Source organism: Ctenopharyngodon idella, chromosome 18 (assembly GCF_019924925.1).
Source record: "Ctenopharyngodon idella isolate HZGC_01 chromosome 18, HZGC01, whole genome shotgun sequence".
Taxonomy (NCBI): Eukaryota; Metazoa; Chordata; class Actinopteri; order Cypriniformes; family Xenocyprididae; genus Ctenopharyngodon; species Ctenopharyngodon idella.
Window position 1 is genome coordinate 30,499,110 of NC_067237.1, and position 16,175 is coordinate 30,515,284.

A 16,175-nucleotide genomic window follows, 5' to 3' on the forward strand; every position below is an offset into this window, starting at 1 on the left:
GAGTCACATTTATATAACAATAGTTATATAATTATTAATTAATTAAATGAATTAATAATGATTAATAAATTACTAAAACTGAAATGAACCAATTAAATCAATGAAGAAGTATATGGTGGACAAAAGTTTTTCAATTATATCATCAGCTTTAAAATTACTGATATTCATAAAATTTGTGTTTTTGAAAGGTTTCAAATTAAAATGATGCCTTAGTCTTTAGTTTTAAATTTTTTATTATTAAGACACCATTTTAAATAGTTTTCTCATCTGTTCATTTGTTCGGACAGTTGCACCACCTGACATTTTGGGGGTTTAAGGTAACAAAACATAAAAAACACTGTAAAAAAAAAAAAAAACTGTAAAAAAATAGATAATGTACTGGCAGAAAATTACCAGGACATTATCCAGTAATTTTTCCGTTAACCCTAAAACACACATGAAGTTCAAAATTCTAAATAAAACAAACAAATTTAAACGTGAGTGAGTCTATAGTGGGTGGAGTCAGGGGGAGGAGTTATTTACCTTCTATTCCAATGGTAGTGACATCTCTTGTTGGGAGGTTTGTCTGCTGCTGGGTGTAGTCTGTGGCCACCGCCCTAGTGAAGCGACGGGGCTGGGAGGGGCTTAAGTTATCCAGCGGCGGTTGGTCAGTGCCTAGAGTAAGAGCTGAAAGTTCAGTCAAAGGGTCCTCGGTTACGGCCTCAGTCTCAGCCTGAACAGATGCATCGGTTCTATCGTGGGTGACTGTGAGCCAGGGTGGAGACGTGTGGGGAGTGCTTGGAGTCAGAGGAAGGTCAGAGGGCAGCTCCGTGTCAGTGTTGGTAAAACTGCGACCCAAAGTGAGAAATGTTCCATATGAGGTGAGGGTGAACGTAGATGCTGTGGGGATGTCAAGTGACCTTGCATTGCGACGAAGTGGTTGAGACACAGCGTTCTGTAACAAAAACATATAATCAGTGAAGCTAAATCATAAACAAAGATTTACAGTGAGTGTGTGCATGCTTGTGTATTTATTGTCTTTTACCTGTCCTCTTAGGGTGATGTCCTGTACAAGAGTACTACGGTACAGTGCTAGAATCCGATAGTGGGTTATCAAGCCGTTCGGTTGGCTCGGGGATCTCCAGGACAGACGAACTGACGTGGAGTCCACAGCCTCAGCTGTCAGATGAGACACGGCACTCGGGGCTGACATGGAAATCAATGCACACACACATACAGTTGTTAACAAACCTTGCCATACACTTAACCAAGGGTCCTCAGCATAGTTGGGAGTTGCAAGATGATGTAAAATGATAAAAAAAAAAAAAAAGCTTTAAAATAAAATTGAGAACAAAAAAAAAAAAAAAAAAAAAAAAAACACACGACTACAAAAGTCATGTAAATTTATTATTTATAGTAAAAAGTGTTAACCCTGAAGAACATTCAGTTATTGAAACTTTTATATTTCATTATTTTAATAAAAATATTATAAATACAATTTATAAAATGTGTATAAATATTGAATTAAATTCATTTAAATGGTCAGTTCTAGGCCCAGTTGTTCAAAAAGTTTAATCTGGATCAGAATGATCTGGATTTGGAAATCCCATGTTTTGCTACCCAGGATCAGGTAATCCATTTTACTTTTGTGCTGGTTTTTCAAAGCAAAATTGGATTGGATCACCCTGATCCAGATACACACCATTTCAGATTACCAAATCTGGATTACTAGTGCTCTACGGAGCCTCTAAAAGGACATGGTGGTAGAAAGAATAGAGACGGGGGGAAAAAAACAACAAAACAAAACAAAAAACATTTCAATGCTTTTGTGTTCTCTCAGAAAAGTTCCACTTAGCGTTCACCCGAGAAACTTTGCATTCACTCGCAAAGAACTCATCTCTTATGATTGTGCCAATGTAGTTTACAAACAGTGATGAAAAAAAAAAAAAAAAAAACACTTTGAATTAAATATAATATTTTTGTTTGATATTTACAGCTGTTTGGTGATTATTTTATGGCACCAAAATTTCTTTTTGACTTTACAGTAGGTTACCGAAAGGCTAAATATGTAGTCTAATGTCTACTTCTAATATATTACTCTAATCAAGAGCAAAATAAAAAAATATGTGTGTATGTATATTAAATGATAAAAATGTTATATTTTCTGACCAGTTTTTAAGTTTTATTACATTTTTGTTCCTGAAATCCACCCTTCTGATGGGATCAGAATAATCCAGATTTTTTTGGATCAAAGGTAATTTTACTATCCGAATTTTACTAAAAAGTTTTGAACAACACAAACTGATGATTTTATCCAGATCAAAGCCAAGATTGGATTTTGTGATCTAATGTGAATGTACTTCTGTGAAATGTATAGCGAGATATTTAACACCACTTTTAAAACAAAAAAATATGTGCTGTATGTAAAAACACTACTGTTAAAAAGATTTCAAATGTTTTTGAAAGAAGTCTCTGATGCTCAACAAAGCTGCATTTATATTTTGAAAATTTTTACATTTTAAAATAATTGTTTTCTATTTGAATATATTTTCAAATGTAATTCATTCCTGCGATGCAAAGCTGAATTTTCAGCATCATTACTCCAGTCTTCAATGTCACATGATTCTTCAGAAATCATTCTAATATGCTGATTTGATGCTCAAGAAACATTTCTTATTATTAACAATGTTGAAAACAGCTCTGCTGCATCATATTTTTTGTGGAAACCGTGATATTTTTTTTTTCAAGATTCCTTGATGAATAATAGAACGTTCAAGAGAACAGCATTTACTTAAAATAAAAATCTTTTGTAACATTATAAATGTCTTTACTGCCACATTTTCCCATTTGTACAATTCGTCACCTTAGAATTATAAGGTTATATCTGACATTTTTGTCAAAATTGAGTTATTCACATATTCTTGTTCTGTGACAACTTATTTACATAATGTTTTTTTTTTATTTATTTATTTATTTTTTTTAAGTTTTGTACATTTTTCGACTTTTTTTTAGAAAACAAAAAGGGTCTATTCACAAAGGAGTATGGAATGCAAAATCTTTGAAGCTCAATATCTCAAAACTGCTCAGAATGCAGATAGAACCTTATAATCCCAAAGTGGCAAATTCAGTGCTGAGAAAAATGCAGCCTTTTATTTATCACACATTTTCGGCATTGGATGCTTTGAGGCCTTCAACCAAAATCTAATTTTAGATAAAAGCAACCCTAAGTGAACAACAAATAACCTTTCTTGTTTTTCCATGCATTTAATGAGCATTCAGTTATGCAGCACCAACTGGCTCTGTATGAAAAAGTCATTTCCTCCAGCTAAATTAACCCAATTAAAGTTATAATTAGAGATAGCTGATTACAGACAGACTTAATTACAACCAGACCAGCTAAATATAAACCTCATTTATAACTCTTATTTATTTTGACCCTGAACACCTACAGAACACTTTCAGAAATCGCAAACACGTACATATTCCCTGAACCTTAGAGATTATGTTCTCCATACAGATGAGTCAAAAATGGAATTGCTGTGGCCAACATGGCTCCCAGTATGTCTCCATCAAGCATACACTAACACAGTTTGAGAAAACATGACACCAACAATCAATCACAGTGGAGGTCATGTGATGTCAACCTGAATGTCACAACTGAATGAACCATTAATTCTCCACTGTAGTGGAAAATACATTAATTTAGAATTTGTGGCAATTCATCCATGAATCACAACTAAAGTGTAGCTGGGTCATGCAGTAAGAAAATGCAATTCCATTTCAGCGGTATATAAAGTGATTTAATGCTTCTTTAAGTTGCACTCAGTACAACTAAATGTGGTTCAGCTAGGTATTACATAGACTTAATTTTGGTCACCACTGAAATGTTTGGGGTTGGTAAGATTTTTTCATTGTTTTTAAAAGAAGCCTCTTATGCTGACTAAGGCTGCATTTATTTGATCAAAAATGCAGTAAAATCAGTAATATTTAGGGGTGTAACAATACACAAAACTGACGGTTTTGAAGTCACGGTTCGGTACAGTTCGGTACAGCAGGGGGAGAAAACTAAACAAATTTTTTCCATAAACTAAATAGGGAGCACTTAGTTGCACATTACTACTGTATAATAATAAAGGTTCAAAGCCCAAGCTATTAGCCTAAATTCAGTTGCTATTTATTTTTAGATATTATAATCAACAACAAATTTAATGCAAACTTGTAAACTGCACATAAAGCAGTTTTTGAAATAACTTCTAAATCTAATTATAAGATTATGACTTTACTCCAATTCATTGTTGAAATATAATCATTTACACAGTGGCTCATTTTCATGACAGATTTATTTAAACATGCATGAAATAATCAAGACGTCACTAGTTAAAGGTGCAATACGTAATATTTTTGCAGTAAAATATCTAAATACCACTAAGCCAGTGTTATATATTTTGTTCACTTGAGTACTTACAATATCCCAAATGTTTCCAACTATTTGTAAATCGTGTGAAAATTGCAATTTTAACCAAGGCTCCGGGACGTGTGAGGAGTCAATTGGACCTGTCAATTGCGTCATACCCGCATTAACCCTCGGTCTGCCTCGGTTTCCGGTTTTATTTTATAGTAACCATGGAAACACCAAAGACGCTTTAATATATTACACTTTTTAATAGACAAGGCAACAACTGTTTTGATATATTTATAGACAGAAAACTAATTATTGTTATATAGCTCAACACGTTTAGTCTTATTGTTTAAATCAATGTTTTCTTGATTTTTTTGCAAGTACCATGCTTTACCATGCCTCAGAGAAAAACACTATTTGTGAAGTAGCTAACATAGCATAATCAGATGCAGCTTTATTTTTAGTAACAGTAATACAGAATTTTCTCCATCATACAATACGTTTTAAAATGAATCGCATGCCATTTATCAACACAAGCCATCCAGCATTTAATATGATATTCAAGATCGATCTCGCTTACTGCAGTGTGTTTCAAACAAGTGTCTCACAGCAGCCACCGAGCGAACGCACAGAGTAACATTATAACATAATTTTCAACACAAATGTATCTAATATGATAAACAGATCTGCGTTACCTCATTCTCATGACCGGAAAAGCGGAAGCGGCGCCGGCGACTGTGGCATAATAAAAGTTCCGCTGCTCGTGAGGCGTGTGTTGCGCAATCGCTCCAGCGGCCTCGTTCAGCTCCCACAACACTCGGACCTGCTCTGCTTCATACTACAGTAACATTAATAATCGCATTCATGAACATGATTTCCTCCCGAGTCCTATCCCTATTCTTTTGCACCGTCCGTTGAGGAGAAGACCACATGTCCCAAGATTCCGCGCTCAAACATCAAGCTACACCTTTGTTTTGAATAGGCCTCTAGCGACCTCTAGAGGACAATTTTTTACACTTTTTTACATATTCCACCTTTAAGTAAAAGTTACATAAAATATAACCTAATGAATATATAGGCTAATACAGTGCATATATTTAGCGAAAGAGTTAATTTGTCTGATAAACTAACAAGTTGTAAATGCTACATAACAGTGTTGTTTACAAGCTGTTTTATTGACATCTTTCTGCCGTTGAAACATTGATTGAGCGATTACACAAGATATTATACATTTCAGTAAGTTGTACTGTATCTTTCAACATACCTTCAGATGTTCATTCATGTTTATTTTGTATTAAAGAAGAAAAGATGATTGCGCTCCGTGCTGAGCCGCCTGTACAGTGATCTGTCACACGATTTGTCATGCCATATTAAAGAGCGTCAAAACGGCATTTTTTTTTTTTTTTGTGAATTTCGTGATTAAATGGACAGAATTTGAAAGATGACCCCTTTGTTTCTTATTGAAAGTAACAAAACGCAGAGCTTATTGCAATTAATGGTGGTTAGGCTACAACACTGTATTTGTCGTGTAGATCCAATGGGCCAGGGCTAGGCGGGGCAGCAGGGGGCGGGGCGCGTTCGGTACGCCATGAGAGTATCACGGTTCGTACCGTGGGTGGTGTATCGTGTTTTTTCGGTTCGGTTTGAATATCGTTACACCCATATTGAGAAATGTTATTACAATTTAAAATCATTACTCAAGTAATATTTTCACACAGGGAATGTGGGTTTCGTTTAAGGTAACTATTATTTGACAGTCTTTATTGAAAAAAAAAAAACAGTAAAGGTATACCTATACTTTGTTCACTCAGGTTCCCCTTATATAATATTATATAATCACTAAAGGTTTAAAACATCAACTGTCACAAGTAAAAACCAATGAAAGACAAAATCAGTAAGGGTGCAAATAACATTTCACAGGTTTCATGTTTAGCTATCTAAAGTACAGAAACAAATTTATCTTCAAAAGTTGACTAAATCTGATAAAACCTCCCTTTGGGAAAATATGGGCACATACTCAACTGGAAAACAAAATTAAACATGAAATTAATCTCTTTTTTACTTAAAAAAGCAAAAATGTTCTCTAGGCAAATCCTAAACACTATAAGTCTGATGTCCTAGTAAGCCCTCATTTAGGTAGTAAACATGTCTGTGTGTTTTCACCTTCTGCCAGTGTTGTAATGTTGACCACTGCTGCCGGTCCTGTGGCCCCTGCTGATTTGGCCATCACATGGATGTAGTATTGTGTGTATGGAGTCAGTCCAGTGTAAATAAACGCTTGATCGATTGTGCTGTTCTCACTAATAAGCCCTGAAATACACATATACATGCACTACATTAACATACAAATGATGAGAGGATGTGCTTTGAATTAAGTATTCTGGAGCCTGTGTGCTAAACGCAAGGTCATCCTGCTTTAGATTCTCACTGGTTTAGATTAAGGGCTTGTCCTGCCACAGTGTGGTGTCTGTCTGATAGTACAGTATTAATGGTAAAGACATTTGTTTTGATGGCCATGGGGTGTTACCTTCAGAGCTGTGGAGCTGGATGATGTAACTGAATCGTCCTGTGGTGATCTTTGGTGGGTCCCAAATTAGAGACAAAGATTTAGAAGTGATGTTTCTTAAAAGTACATTTTGCGGCGGGTCTTCAGGGGCTGCAACACACATTTTTGTTTTTATATTTATGATTTGTTACAGAAACTTGAGGTTATGTATTATTGTAGAAATTGTGATTATTTGATCAAGACAACATAAAATAGAACTTATAACACAATTTAAATTCTGTAATGTCAGAAATTGCCATAATTTCACATATTATTATATAAACAATTTTTCAGGATTCTTTGTTGAATAGAAAGAACAGCATTTATTTGAAATAGAACTTTTTTATAACAATATAAATGCATTTACTGTCACTTTAGATCAATTTAATGCATCAGTGCTGAATAAAAGCATTTATATTTTATATATATATATATATATATATATATATATATATATATATATATATATATATATATATGTATATATGAATTAAGTGTGATTGATAGCATACCAGCCTCCGGCATGCGGACCATAGTGCTGGCAATCTGTCCCTCCCCATCACTAGTGAAGGCGGAGACTTCAAACACATAAGGTGTGTAGGGGCGGAGCTCATCAATCTTTACACTGATTGGAACACTCCAGATGGAGGCAGGAGGTACAGCTGAGAGCGTAACCGTGGGCAACACAGCAGAAGTTAACTGGGAAGACTCGGATGGGCTTGGAGTTCCACGAGATAAGATGTCTGCTGCATCCTAGGAGACACATAAACATCCAAAACTAATTGTAAAAGATTGGTAGATCAATGAATAAGGTGGTTTGAATTTGGTTCAGTTGTCTTGTATCACTTCAAATAAATATTAATGCAAGTAAAAGACGTACGTTGCAGTGAGGCAGAGCTCCGTTCATGATGTCCTCTGCTTTGAGCTCCAGTGTGCGGACAATCTGGCCTGTTCGAGCATGTTTGACTTTCACTGCGAACTTAGTGATAAGGCCATTAATGCGTACAGGGAGAAACCATGTCACTAACACCGATGCGTGATCATCAGCAAACGCTGTGAGGTTTGACACCAGACCAGGGGCTGAGATTGAACAAAAACACATAGTTTAAAACATAGGTATACACAAACTGTAAACAAGCAGAATGAAAATATGTTCAAATAGAATGAATTCTACACATTTGTTCAAAACAACCTAGTGAACTGGCCACTTAACCATCACTATTAGACATCAAACACTAGGCAGCAAAATCATGCTAATATATAAACTATTGTTCAGTTTGGGGTCAGTACATTTTTTAAATTTTATCCCTTAAAACTCATCTTTGATAACCAAAATACATATTTAAACATTTTTTCCTGTGAAAAAAAACAAAACTTAATGCCTTAAAATAGCTTGAATGTAAATCTACACCCTTGCCTTATTTAATATACACAGATCTATGAATATGATAATTAGCTCCGCTTCCACTCACTCGCACGAGCTCAGACAAGATCCACTCGGTCAACTCACTGAGGTAAACGCTGCACAATGGTATCGCTTTTTACAATGTCATACACATAACAGTAATTAATATGATTAGCATTTTGCTTGACTACATTATCAAACAGCTAATAATGTGTTGCTAATGTTACACAAACCATGCTCGCGTTCACAAGTCAGACAGCTGCCTTCTATCAATCAGTATCCTCAGAAACGCTTTGAACAACTCAGAACGTCAGTGGAGAAAGGCATATAGTTCATTATAAAATCGTAATATGCATCATACACCCGTCATATTGCCAAATTTACCCGATTTTTCATATCAACAGAAAAATATACCGGGATAACCTTCTTTTGAGACTCCCTTGCACGATCAGTTAATGATATGGTAAAGCCCGCAGGCACGTTGACGTGATTGGTTGACGTCAGAAACACCAGCGATTTCAAACCGCGGGTTTGAAACTGTCTTTAGATCACTGCAGTTTTAAAGAGAAAATATTCAGCAATGGTGTTGACTTATGAATTTGCACATGGTTTGTCTTAAAGCATGTTATAAACACCAGATAGACATACGAACAACATTAAAATCTTGATTTTCACCACAGGGGGACTTATAAATGTTTTTAAAAGTAGTCTCTTATGCCGACCAATGCTCACAAATGCAGTAAAACTGTTAATATTATGAAATATTATTACAGTTTAAAAGAACTATTTTCTATTTGAATATATTTTAAAATGTAATTTATTCCTGTGATGACAAAGCTACATTTTCAGCATCATTACTCCAGTCTGTCACATGATCCTTCAGAAATCATTCTAATATGCTAATTTGATGCTCAAGATTCATTTCTTATTATTATCAATGTTGAAAACAGCTTTCGCTGCTTAAGTTTTTTGTGGAAACTGTGAAAATTTTTTTCAGGATTCTTTAATAAACAGAATGCTAACAGTAAGACTCCTATTACACTTCACATAAGGAGAACCATTTCTGTGACCATTAACAATATTGCCCATGTTGCCCATGTCCATGAAGAGCATTGAAATGATTTACATAAGATGCCACCTTTGATAGTAGCTACTTCTCTAGACTGTGAAGCAGCTCACTAGGGTTTTGAAAACAGCTTATATGAAATATATGGATACTGCTTACGGGCCTCTGCTGTTTTGTAGTACAGAGATTGGCTAAAAGGTCCAGTTCCTGCTTTATTTACTGCTGCAACCTATAAAGAATAGACAGAAGAAAAGCTTTTAAAAAGCAATATACTCAAACCGCACACAGCTTAAGAACGTCTGGTTGATTTATCACCATGACTTAGCAGAGGTGGTTATATAAACACTGTGAATGAAGATTCCAATGCAAGATGATCTACTCCAGACAAGAGATCTATCAAATACTGTCACACATACAAACACACACTCGCACAATAGCTTAGAGAGTCAATTCAGAGTTCACGGTGTACCCAGCCAATGAATTCACGAGACAAATGAGGGAAAACAGAGATCCCTCGTGGATCCAGAGTTCTCTGTAGGACATGAATAATTCACAGTTGATAAATTATTGAGTGAGATCAATGGAATAGAGGCCACTGGCAACTTTCCCATGGACAGTTAATCCAGTAGTGTCTGCTGAACGCTGGACCTTCCCTACAGTTTAATGAAAACCATTTTCAGAAAAGTTTTTGCTGGCTGCTGTTTCTTACACCACACCACAAAGACATTAAATAAATGGAAAACACTAAAAAGGGAAGCAAAGGGGTCTAACATTTCAGATACACATGGGGTGGATATAATATCAGTAACATCTATAAATGTATTAATTTCGAGGACTTAATAAGGAGCAGGTTTTGCTTTTGCCTTCAGAAGAGCTTCAGTTCTTTGGGGAATTGTGTAATTCAGATCCCGGAACTGTGGGATATTGCACCATTCCTCAACAAGAAGCCTGGAGCTCTTTGGAGTTGGAAATGAATTGGAAATCTATAGAATTTCTCATGATATTTAGACATTGGAAGTCTTTGTAGAGCGTATGGAGGTAGTTTCCCATGACGTCACATCTGAATTTGTTTAGCAGTGTGTACTAGGACAGTTCTCCTCTGGAATATAGGCACATTATAGGGCTTTTCACACTTGAAATAGGGTAACACTTTACAATAAGGTTCATTAGTTAAACATTAGTTAGTTAATGTATTAACTAACATGAACTAACCATGAGCAATACATTTGTTACTGTATTTACTAATCTTTGTTAATGTTAGTTCATGAAAATACAGCTGTTCATTGTTTGTTCATGTTAGTTCACAGTGCATTAACTAATGTTAACAAGATTTTAATAATGTATTAGTAAACGTTGAAATTAACATTAACAAAGATGAATAAATGCTGTATAAGTGCAGTTCATTATTAGTTCCTGTTAACTAATGTTAACTAATGAACCTTATTGTAAAGTGTTACCTGAAATAGTTAACCCTGGGTCATTCTAAACCCCAGTTTATCTTGCTTTACATTTCACACTGCTCATAATTTACCCGGGGTTAACAATTAATCCTGGGTATTCATAAACTGACGTTTCACATTGTACATTCCTAAACCCAGTGTTGACATCCTTATTTGCATATTTGCGGTGTCAGTGTCATTGGTCTCTTCTTCACTCAAATTGTCGTGTTTTCTGTCACCATTTGACATTTTTTTCTCTCAAACGCTGAATTTACTGTTTGTATACAATGCGCAGTGTTTCCATGACTGAATATGGGCATGCGATTGGTTGTCTGTTGTTAAGCGTCTAGCTGTAACATTCTAACACTGCATCGTTTCACACTGTACAAGGCCCCGTTTACACTTGTTCATTTTCGTTTTAAAATGCCTAAGTTTTGCTACGGTTACGCCTGTCGTTTACTCCGGGGTTGCGTTTCAGTATGTACCAAAATGGAGACTTTTGAAAAAGATGGCGTGGCTGTCTACATTTGCTCTGCGTATCCTTGACGACCGTGTAAACAATAACATGGAGACTGAACTGCAGTCTTGGCTTTGTTGTAATTTTTAGCAGCCATTGTGCAGTTAAACTCTGCATTTTTTTTTAATACTGCAGCTACCTACATGCACAAGAGGCAACTGTTTACACTTGTACGTGCATGCCCAGTGTAGACAAGGATCGTTTTCATTTTAAAATGCCGTTTTAAAACGAAAATGCACTAGCCCAAGTTGGCACCGCAATGCGGGGTTACTACCGCAAAAACAGTGCTAACCCTGCTCCGGAGCAGGGCTTCATAACCCCGGGTAAAAAGCGGTGCTAACCCCACTTCTAAATTACAAGTGTGAAACATTCCTTTACCCGGGGTTAAAAGCGGTGTTTAGAAGGATGATAACCCAGGGTTAAGTGCAGTGTGAAAAGCCTGTATGAGTGGAGTTCACCTTCATGATTTTTTTGGCATTATTATGCATCATATACACTACCGTTCAAAAGTTTGGGGTCGGTAAGGTTTTTTAATGTTTTTGAAAGATATTACTCTGGTCTTCAGTGTCACATGATCCTTCAGAAATCATTCTAATATGCTGATTTGGTGCTCAAGATTCATTTCTTACTATTATCAATGTTGAAAACAGTTGTGCTGTTTAATATTATTGTGGAAATCGTAATACATTTTTAGGATTCTTTGATAAATATAAAGTTTATCAAAAGAACAGTTTATTTAAAACAGAAATATTTTGTAGCATTATAAATGTCTTTAATGTCACTTTTGATCAATTTAATGCATCTTTGTTGGTATAAAGTCAATATAAATCTTTCAATATATATAGTTTTGAGCAAATCATCAAAACATTTATATTTTTGTCAGTTTCTGTGTTTGTGCTCCTATGGTTAATGGGCTTTCTGTGGCTGTGGACAAGCAATTTCATTAAGGAAGACTTGCCAGGTAATTTCTGAGGATATACTTTTGTGACATTTAGAAACTGAAGTGTGCTGCCTCTTGGTAAGCTTTAACCACAAACCACTATTCTTGACACTTTAATTCATTTTATGGTTTTTATGAACAATGCATTTGCGGCTAGGCTGAGAACTGTCTGCATCATTTGTTATTTCAATTTAGTTCCTTTTTACAGTTTCTAAAACAAAACAAAAACTGCAGTACAAGTGCATATTGTATTATGGTGCTGTGTACATTCTTTGAGCAGTTTAAAATATATTCTATATACACTATATTCTGATTCTATAATGTGAAAATCTATGCTGTGGTTAAATTATACTTTGTGAATTAATATTTGCTATCACATAAACTATTGAAATGTGTGTGAAGATCAAGCGTGCACCTTGATGTTGTACGTTGCTCCAGGGGTGAGTGTGTTCAGGAGGGTTTCTGGGATGTCCAGGCTCTTGATGACCTCAGTGAAGGTAGGGTTGGGATATGGACACATCTCCTTGTATTTGATGACAAATGAATGAATTGAAGGGTCAAGGGGCATCGGCATCCTCCAGGACAGCAGGATTCCAGTGGAACCAACCCGCTCACCTTCTGGCTTAGAAGGGGCGGCAGGCACTACATACACATGCATATAAACACACAAATGATTAGAGAATTTTATGATGCGTTTCATATATTATCCTATTTTAATAACAGCTTTATTGAATACTTGATTCTAATTGGTTAATTACAGCAATTTTTTTCATGTAGTTTTTACACACAATTAATTTTTAATTGATTGTCACTTCTTTCATTTGTGTTGCCATTATATCCTCATCTTCTTCAACGAAGCGGGACGGATATTGTTGCTCTGACCTAGATTTAGTATCGTCCAGGTCATTATCAAATTTAGAGGTCTTTCAGAAGGCGTTCGGCTCGCTAACAGCTATCTGTTGTTGTGGAGGTGTCAGCCATTTAGGACAATAACAATATAAAGCCATCAGAAAGCGTGACCCGTTCATGCCATTCTCAGAGGGACGAGCAAATCAGCAACCGAGGAATCTGATACCGACCTATTAAAGCCTGCTAACTGGAATCAGCATCAATTATGCAGACATAAATATACACATTTCAAATGGAAAAAAAGTGCATATGGATTCATGTACAACATCTCAAAGGGTTTCATCTTTCCATTTTTCGTCACTGGTTCTACCCTTACACAACAATGCTTTAGTACAGAGATGGTATCAGATTGTAATACCATGGTACTTTGATGTATATCATGGTACCGAATGATTACTGCATTCATGTACCATGAAATTTACATGGTACTCCAAAATACTTCAAATTATAAATCGGTTAGTTCCTGTCCTTGATTCTGATTGGTCAATAGCTGTGTTTTGTTCAAAATAAAACACGGCTATGACCGCTTCATCCAACGGTTCTGTGTATCACTACACAACACCCTTAGCAACCATTCTTAGAACGTAAACTATATTTTCTCAATTGATATTGTTCATTGAAGCTTACTGTATTATGTAGAAGAGTATTGTGAGAAAAAGATCGAGTGAGCGAGTTTATTACCTGCATTCAGATTTAGCATTTTCCTTCAGGTCAGTCCTATGTTCATAATAAAAAATCTGTTTAAATGTATTATCTTGTCCTTTTAACAGTTAAGGGGTTTTCCCGTGACTGACAGCGTTAGTCAAAGCATTTGTCAGTTGTGTCTTGTTCTGTGTTCACAACAGTTCAGTCTTTTCAATGTAAAAGTCTTCGCTACTGACTGACACACTCATAAAGACAGTCTTTGCCGCCATCTAATGGCGTGAAAATGTAACTTTTGTTGCTGTTCACAGTCAGGGACTATTTTTTTCCGACGGAAGGAAGGCTTTTAGTGAAACTTTACATCATGAAAGTTGCATTGGTACATATTTTTGGCTTTAATATTTGTATTGTGTGGTAACCGTTTTATAATGGTTCACTCCGCTTCGTGTTGTGCCTAACAACGCCGTTCAGTCGTGACTTATTCACAATACAGCACAGCCTCTCGTACCTTATTGCTTATGTATACTGCTATAGCCAGTGTTATTTTTAATCATTTTTATTTTATTTTTAATTTTTCAATTAATATTTTATTTTATTTAGTGTGACATTATTTACAACATTTGTTTGCTTCTAAAAAGTTTTTTGCAAAATCCATTCAAATACTGTAATGTTTTCACTTGACAAATAAAATCCTCAGGAGGTAGTCTAGAGAAATATATAGGAACTATGGGGAAATACACATAAATAACGAAAGGAAGTCATCATTTTTATTAAAAGAGGATAGTAGTTTAAGAATGGAACACAGACTTACAGGACTCAATAGTTGTGACAAGTATTCGGCTGACAGGTGAGCTGAACCCTGACGATGCTACTGCATTGACCGTGACGGTGTATGATGTTCCAGGGGTTACACTGGACACTTGAGCCTAAAACACAGAATATATACAATACATATACAGGATGAACATATATCTACATCTACAACGAACATATTCTCATTCTTAAATATGGTAACAGATACGATATTTTAAAAACAATTCTATAACATTTTCTATAACAATTTTCTAAATTAGATATAATAAAAAGAGACTGTATTGTTTTGCACTTTTTTCACTTGTATTATTTTCGAATTCTGGGTACAATTTTCATGTTGTGGGTCAAATTGACCCTAATTGGATTCAATACAATCACAATCACACACATTCTCACACATTACAACAAAAATAAACATGAGAACAAATTATTTTTAAAACCGTATTTAACAACTAGTTTTGAACCATTTGTTTTAAAAATTATTATTATAAACAGCATAGTAACTTTTTTTAATTTAAAACGTAAAATTTGGAATTTTAAACATTTTTTAATTGTTTTTTATTTTTGTGTTTTACTGAAGGTCAAACAGTAGAGCACGGTGCCAACAAAGCCAAAATCATGCGTTCGATACTAACATTCTTGGACTGATAAAAATGTACGCCTTCACTGTAAAACCTAACAGTTGTTCTAACTAACCTTTTTTAGTAAACTTTACTTAATGTCCAAGAATTTGTTGAACTTACTTAAAACAATTTAGTAATCTGTACTGTTTGCATCTAACAGTTGTTCTAACTAACCCTTTTTAGTAAACTTTACTTAATGTCGAAGAATTTGACTAATGTCGAAGAATTTTACTTGACTGGTTTGAGTACCATTTCGTCAAGCAAAAAAAAGGCAGGGCAAAAGGTTAAGGCGGGGCAATTCTTAATATATTAATTTTCTCCACTTCTGCAGTTATCTGTCTTTAGTTGCATTCACTCATTTTCTTAAAGTGATCTTGAATGTTAAATTATCAATACAACTAAAACGTTTGGGATAATGTCACGTAAGTTGACCATAAATTCATGTTGATTTCCTAAAATTTCTTCTCACCATATTAGTGATTAGCGTTTCCTTTGGTTGTGCACTTGGAACTTCACTTATATTATTATAACTCTCTTCCTGTTGATTCTAATTGATTTCCAAACAGGAAATATCAGTTATTTGTGGTTTCAAAGGAAGAGACATATTAAATAGATCGCTTTTAAAAAGTGACATAATTCGGCACTAAACCAATAACTAATTTAGACTTTGTGTAGAATTATGGTTTATTAGATTATATCACTAACATATATATATCATAAACACCATACTATTGTGAAACATCAAACTTTTAAGGGGGTTGATTCCTCTCTAGTTGAGCCAGTGCCTTGCAATCAACCTTGCTCGAGTCACACACAGACATCAACATTCAGCATGCAAAACACAACAATGGTAACAGTTACATTTTTTTTAAATTAATAAGACCATTATAATTTTATT

At 35.0% G+C, this 16,175-nt stretch overlaps 1 protein-coding gene across 1 annotated transcript in view; it reads right to left on the bottom strand.

Annotated features, from left to right (window-relative positions):
* The window catches only part of ptprq (protein tyrosine phosphatase receptor type Q), a 61,367-nt gene that overhangs the window by 27,903 nt on the left and 17,289 nt on the right, over positions 1-16,175 (bottom strand). Inside the window, exons 15-23 of the mRNA XM_051871078.1 lie at positions 14,653-14,767; positions 12,706-12,932; positions 9,554-9,623; positions 7,804-8,003; positions 7,436-7,676; positions 6,906-7,034; positions 6,542-6,688; positions 1,025-1,185; positions 523-934 (exon numbers count right to left, since the gene is read on the bottom strand). Of these exons, the coding sequence (XP_051727038.1) occupies positions 523-934; positions 1,025-1,185; positions 6,542-6,688; positions 6,906-7,034; positions 7,436-7,676; positions 7,804-8,003; positions 9,554-9,623; positions 12,706-12,932; positions 14,653-14,767 (1,702 nt within the window). The remainder of the gene's footprint in view (positions 1-522; positions 935-1,024; positions 1,186-6,541; positions 6,689-6,905; positions 7,035-7,435; positions 7,677-7,803; positions 8,004-9,553; positions 9,624-12,705; positions 12,933-14,652; positions 14,768-16,175) is intronic.